This window comes from Rhineura floridana, chromosome 7 (genome assembly GCF_030035675.1).
Source record: "Rhineura floridana isolate rRhiFlo1 chromosome 7, rRhiFlo1.hap2, whole genome shotgun sequence".
NCBI classification, from domain to species: domain Eukaryota; kingdom Metazoa; phylum Chordata; class Lepidosauria; order Squamata; family Rhineuridae; genus Rhineura; species Rhineura floridana.
Window position 1 is genome coordinate 88,620,884 of NC_084486.1, and position 6,295 is coordinate 88,627,178.

General features: G+C 59.9%; 1 protein-coding gene across 1 annotated transcript; it reads left to right on the forward strand.

Annotated features, from left to right (window-relative positions):
• Positions 1–1,245: 1,245 nt before the first annotated feature.
• On the forward strand, positions 1,246–4,057 carry NKX2-3 (NK2 homeobox 3). The gene is made up of 2 exons (XM_061634408.1): positions 1,246–1,576; positions 3,405–4,057. Exons 1-2 carry the CDS (start codon positions 1,246–1,248, stop codon positions 4,055–4,057), a joined length of 984 nt encoding a protein of 327 aa, XP_061490392.1.
• The last annotated feature ends 2,238 nt before the right edge of the window (positions 4,058–6,295 follow it).

Here is a 6,295-nt window from a genome sequence, read left to right on the forward strand (position 1 = left end):
TTTGGAATCTCACAAGCTGAACGCGGAGATGCTGCTTTCGCGGGGGTGCAAAGTAGTTAGCAGGACTAAGAGCCACATGCCATCTAAGCCACAGGCATCTAAGCCACAGGCCATAACTACGTCTTGCAACAGCAATACCAAATGACTAGGTATGGCTGCTAGCCGGTTATCATTCCCATGTTCCCCCCATTCTGTCTGGCAAATGGCGTCTCCTCGTGGGCAGGTGACCTTGGGCAAGAGGACTGGGTGCTCGCTTCCCAGAGGTTTTCGCTCCGGAGCAGGTCCCTCGCCGGCCGGATGTCGACCCGTGCTAGTTAAGAATGCCACCTGGGACAGACTGCCTTTGCCCGCTCTCTGCTGGGCCCGGCGGGGAGACAAGTCCCCACCCCGCCCGCTCGCGCCACGTCGCCCCGCACGCGCACACTTTCCTGCGTTTCTGTGCCCCTCCCTTTGCCCCAAGAAGGACCTGCCGCTTGCCCAGCAGGCGGCGTAGGAAGAAGAGGGGGAGGGGGATGCCTCCTTGGCCCTTTCCCCAGCGAGTTCCTTTCCTTTCTTCCGTTCTTCCGGCGTTTAAGAAAGAAAGAATAGCCCGAATGGCAAATCCGGGCAAACCCCCGAGGGGCCAGATGGGGGTATCCGGAGCTACTGGAAGGGAAGGGAGTGCCGCCGCCGCCGCTGATCAGGGAAAGGCGGGAGGGGTCTGGTAATAGGGAGGGGGGGAGAGAAGGGGCTACCTTTGCTCAACCACCCCCTTCTTTCAGTCTGCTCCGGTTCAGGCACCGACCTCCCCGCGGCCCGTTTCTTCCCCCTCCTCGGGCCCCGCGTGTCCGACGGGCGGCTGTCGGCCAACCACTCTGCCCCGACGTGGTCTGGCCAGCACGGACTTGGATACCGGGTCGCTGGGCCTCTCCTTCTCCTCCCTTCCCAGCCTGCTGGTGTCTTTTTCGGGCAGGGTCTGTCTCCGGCTCTCTTAGGGGGCCGGCTCAGGCTCCCCCGCCTTCCAATGGGGGCGCAGCCCGAGCCCCAGCCCGGCCCCTCCTTGCTGTGACGCCCGCCCCGGCCACAGCAGAGGCTGCTCCGAGTCCAGAGCCGGCAGCTGGTCCGCGAGCAGAGGTTGCAACTGCAGAGGCGAGCAGCCTTGCTTCGCATGGACGCCCCTTAGCCGGGCTGCGCTGGCGGACACGGCGGCCCTTCTGCACCCAACCGGGCCGGTCCCATCGTCCCCCCCCCACTTACCCCTTCCCCATGATGCTCCCTAACCCCGCCACCTCCACCCCCTTCTCGGTCAAGGACATCCTTAAACTGGAGCAGCAACGCCTCAGCGGCCCCCTCGAGCCACCCTTCCGCGCACCTGCCTCCTGCCTGCTGGAGTGCCGCAGCTTCTCAGACGGGGAGGACGACGAAGACGAGGAGGAGAAGCTGCCTTTCCTAAGCTCCATGGCAGCGGCAGCAGCGGGGAAGAGCCCAAGGGATGGGGGGCTCTCCCCACGGAGCTACGTGCAGGCGGTGCTGCGGAGCACCTGCGAGGCCAAAGGACTTGCGGAAGAGGGAGAACCGGCACTGACTTCTGGAGCCGGTGAGTACCAGCGAGAGCACGGCCAGACCCTTGAGACCCGTGGGAGGCTTAGTTGTGGACTATAGCAGAACCTTCCTTACACCCATCAGCCGGGCCCAGGCCAGGGCAGGCCAGCGCCCAAGTCCTTCCGCCAGAACTGAGCGCGATTCTCGGCCTTCAAGGGTCTGTGGGAGGGATACTAATCCCGAAGGTGTCCCCTTCTCCTCCAGAACCCACCGGGTTGCGCGGGTGCGGTTTGGAATCGGAGCCTATCCGGTGAAATGGGGTGCTAAAATTAGGACGCAAGATATCTATGGCTCCCAGAGCACGTCGGCGCGGGTCAACACCAGTCAGAAGCGCCGGGTCACCTCCAGACCAAGCTAGTCCCTTCTCGCCACTGATAGAAGTCTGTGACTGCAACCCCAAACGCATTTGCTCGAGAATAAGCCTGGCTTATTTCTGAGTAAACATGTTTAGCCTTGAGCGCTAAGGCTGGAATCCAGTGCACATTTATCTGGGCGTAAACCGCCTTGAACACAGGGGGCTTACTGTTGGGTAAAAGGCAAGGGACTGAGTTGTTACACTGCAGCCCCGTTCGACTCCGGTGTAAACCCCGCTGGGTTCAATTAGACCCGCTCCCCAAGTGACGTTTGTATTGGAGTGCAGTCTTAGACCCCTTACTCTAGAGGAGGTCCTAGTGACCTTACTTCCGAGAAAACGTGCTCGCATCGAACTGAAGGATTAGCGGAAAGGTGGCGTCCCTTTTGGCCAGGTCGGGCCAGGCTGAGCCATCCACATCGCAAGAAAGAGGGAAGAAAACGCTTAAGCCCGCCATGCAGCCTTCGTGGACTGGTGACAATGAAGTCCTTTTTGCTTCTGAGTCCCCTATGAAAGGCGTCCAGAGAGAGTTCGAGTGTGGAGGGACGGTCAAAGAGCGGTGGGACCCAGTTTGGAGTCCTTCTCGCTAAGATTTGGTCCGAGGCACGGAAAGCAAAACGGTTGCTTCGGCTGGGTCAGGAACGGGCCTGGCCTGGCCTTGGGAAGGGAGGAGACCGAGTCTGCACGGCGGGATCTTGGGGTGCATAAAGACCACCGTCTGCTTGCATCAGTAGGCATCAATCCCTTTTTCTAATTCCCGCTTTCTTCCGGCTGCCGCTACCAGATCAGGCCTGTTGTGGCGGAGAAGAACACACACCTCGCTCCCTGGAGCGCGCTTCTTGGTTCGGCTGAGCTCCATTAAAATGCCGGGCAGCGGCTGCTCCTTCGCCGCAAGGCCTGGAAGCAACGGCCATATTCGGTTGCGGAAGACGCAGTTTTCTCCAGCGTTATTTAATTCGAAGAAAAACTTTGCAAAGCGGATTCCGTTCTTCCTCCTACGAAATCAGAGGCGTTCTTTTCTGCTGCCGGTTACTTTGCGGGGAAAACGGGGTATTCGCCTCTCTCTCTCCTCTTCCAGCCAAGGCTTTGAAGGGCCCGAAGGCTTAACCTGGATGTAAGCCTCGTTGAACATACTGGGACTTACTTTTGGGGAAATCCACCGAGAACTGCCCCGTAAGAGACCGACGTGTTGATTGTGTGGCTCGACCTTTTGTGGTGCCCACCAGCACCACAAAAGAACGTCAGAAAGAGGGAAAGGGAAAGGGGAAAAAAAACCCAAATTTGATGCTTTCGTGTGCCTCTCCTCTCGCCTTCCCTTAAAAAATGCAAATGGATTTGGCGCGGCACTCGACTATATATATACGGGGAGAGACTTCTGCAAGGGGGTGAGGGTCTCGCTACATTGCACCCCTTCAGCGAATTGCACCCACCCATCTCCCCTGTTCTTGAATGGCGCGTGTCCTTTTCCCAGTCACCTCTCTCTCTCTCTCTGTCTCCCCTCTCTCTGCAGGGAAGGAGCCCGCGGTGGAGTCGTCGGAGCGGCCCAAGGCGCGTGGCCGGAGGAAGCCGCGGGTGCTCTTCTCGCAAGCGCAGGTCTTCGAGCTGGAGCGGCGCTTCCAGCAGCAGCGCTACCTGTCGGCTCCCGAGCGCGAGCTCCTGGCCAGCAGTCTCAAGCTCACGTCCACACAGGTGAAGATCTGGTTCCAGAACCGGCGCTACAAGTGCAAGCGGCAGCGGCAGGACAAGGCCCTGGAATTGGGCGGCCCGACGGTTGGGGCGCCGGCACCGCCACAGCAGCCCCCGCCGCCCCGTCGGGTGGCCGTGCCTGTGCTAGTGAGGGACGGCAAGCCCTGCCTGGGCGGCTCGCAGGCCTACAGCGCGCCCTACAATTCCGCCGCCGCCTACCCTTACAACGGCTTTCCCAACTATGCCTATGGCGGTTCTCCGGCAGCGGCTTATGGAGCCGGCTACGGCTGCAGCTACCCCGCGGCCAACAGCGGGGGCCCGTCGGTGCAGCCGCCTGCCGGTCCTTACGTGAACATGGGTGGCTTTGCCGGCAGCGCTCAGCCCTTGCACCAGGGGGCCGCCGGGCCTTCGTGTAGTCAGGGCATCCGAGCCTGGTAGCCTAGGCGGACAGAGAGAGCAGCTGCTGCGATGCCACGGCTCAGAACCACAGGGCAGTGGCCCGGAGGGGAAAGCTGAGCTCTCAGAAACCAGCTTCTGCCCCAGCCCTGAGCCATGTTGCTAGCTGGGGTCCCGTGGGGCAGGGCGATATGGACCCAGAGAAGCAGCGCTTCCACGCCCCGACGGGAGACCCAACCTCGAAAGAAGACTTGCTGGCTTGGACTGCAGCGCCATACTCCAAGTTCAGCACCTTCTCTGCCAGCCGTGCCTAGACCAAGGTGCACAGCGGAGCCGGCGCCAGCCGCTACCTCTGAAACGCGGTGGCGCTAGCTTTGCTGGAAAGATTCTTCCCACTTGGACTCTTTCCCCGCTTCCTCCCTCCCCGGTTGCGCTTCCACCCTCCCCCGCAATGGCCAGTCAAAGCTCTCCTGGGAAGGGGGAGCAGCTGCAGGCCCGCTGGAGACTCTGCACCAAGGGCGGAGGAGGAGGCCGGGCGCTGCCAGAAAGCAGCTTCGCTTGTACAAAGCCAAAGCCGGGGTAGAGGCCGCCCCGAGCCACCCCTTTGTTGTATCTTAATATTGTATCGATGTAGCCGCCGCTGCAAGGAAGTTAAAGGATCCAATAAATGAGGTGCAATATCCACACCAAGCTTCGCTCGGGAGGGCCGGGAGGAACAGGCGAGCGAGCGCGTGCGCGCCCTCCGGGCTCCTCCTCGGACGTGATTGTCCCTCGCGCAACCTTAAAAATCACGTTGCACATTTTGCGCCCTTGTGCCTTCTTTAGGAAAGCCGGAGCCAGGGGGCCTCTTTGCCAGCATATACGACTGTCTCTAAAGCTTTCCAGCTGCCCCCTCTCCCCTTTGTTCTAGGGCATCCTTTCCCCGCTGGGATGTAATAGACATCAACCGGGGTTCAAATCCCCGCTCAGCCGTAGAAACGTTGGGACAGTTACGCAGCTCAACTTACGTCACAAGTAGAGGTAGATTCATGCCACCTCCGGTGTTAGCTAAAGAATGTCGAAGGTTTAAGGCAGGGAGGGGTGGGGGGCCCTGTGGCCCTCCGGATGTTGCTGGGTTTCGAATGCTCTGGTCTCCGACCATGCTGGCTGAGGGGGTTGGAGTCCAACAACACCTGGAAGACCACAGGTCTGAATTGATAATGCACACCCATGACGGGTTAAAGGGAGACTCCTACTCCTTTTCCATCCAATGCCCTGCCTGGTATGCAGAGTCTAAACCACCTCACCGCGGCGACAGCCCCAAGGGCGGCAACTGCTTCCGATCAACCAACTCTGGGCTAACACGGATGCCTTTCTGCGGCTGAGGTGGGTTGTGGGTACCCGAGCCTGGCCGTCCGTGGCCGGAGGTCCCGCCTTCCAGCTTTTAGCAGCCGGCCGCCCGCCCGGCCCGCCGCTGTAATCCCCTTGTCTGGCCGAGGAGAGGGTGCCAAGGCCCTGAATGGGGAGCGCGCTGCGCGGAGCGGCCCATTGTGGTGGCTGGGCCGGCTCTGAAAGGAGCCGCCTGGAAGGGGCTGCGAAGCGGCGCTTATTGGATTGGGGAACAAAAGGGGGGGCAGGGACAAAGAGCGAGATTGACGGCCCGCGCTGCCCCCACGCTGGGCTCGGGCGGGCGAGCGAGCTGCGGTTTTGTTCCGTCTTTTAAACCAGAGGGCGAGGGGGGATTAAGAGACGCAGTTCAATGTCGGATCCGCCCTGTTCTGGGTCTGTAGGGGAAAGGGGTGCCGTAGGTGAGAGCTGGTGGGGTAGTGGGGCTCTTCGGAGGCTACAGAAGAAACTATGTATTTCCCTCCCATCGCGGCAAAGTGGTTCAGGCCTTACTGGCAGGCTTTAGCTTTTACTGGAGGTTCGGTTATTTAGCGGTTAGAAAAACGAACTCGGCACATGCTTAAAAGAATCGTCATCATCAATTCCAAAGCTGTGCCTTGGCATAGCAAACAGGGAATAAGCCCCACCCCACCAGAGCACTCTAAAGTCTTCTGCTGGTAACCAGTAGAGTAGTGGCAAATTCAGAAGTGCAGGGTCCCTTCATGATAGTCACAGCCATCACCACCCCTTTTTTGCTGCTAGGTTGAGAATGAGATCCTTGGTAATACTTTCGCCCACAACAACAGACATCCCTAGCAGCCAATAAGCATCAAATGGGATGGGCTCCTAAGGAGGTATGTTGTGGTTGTAAAAGGACACATGTGAGAAGGACTGGGGAGTGTGGAGATGACAAAG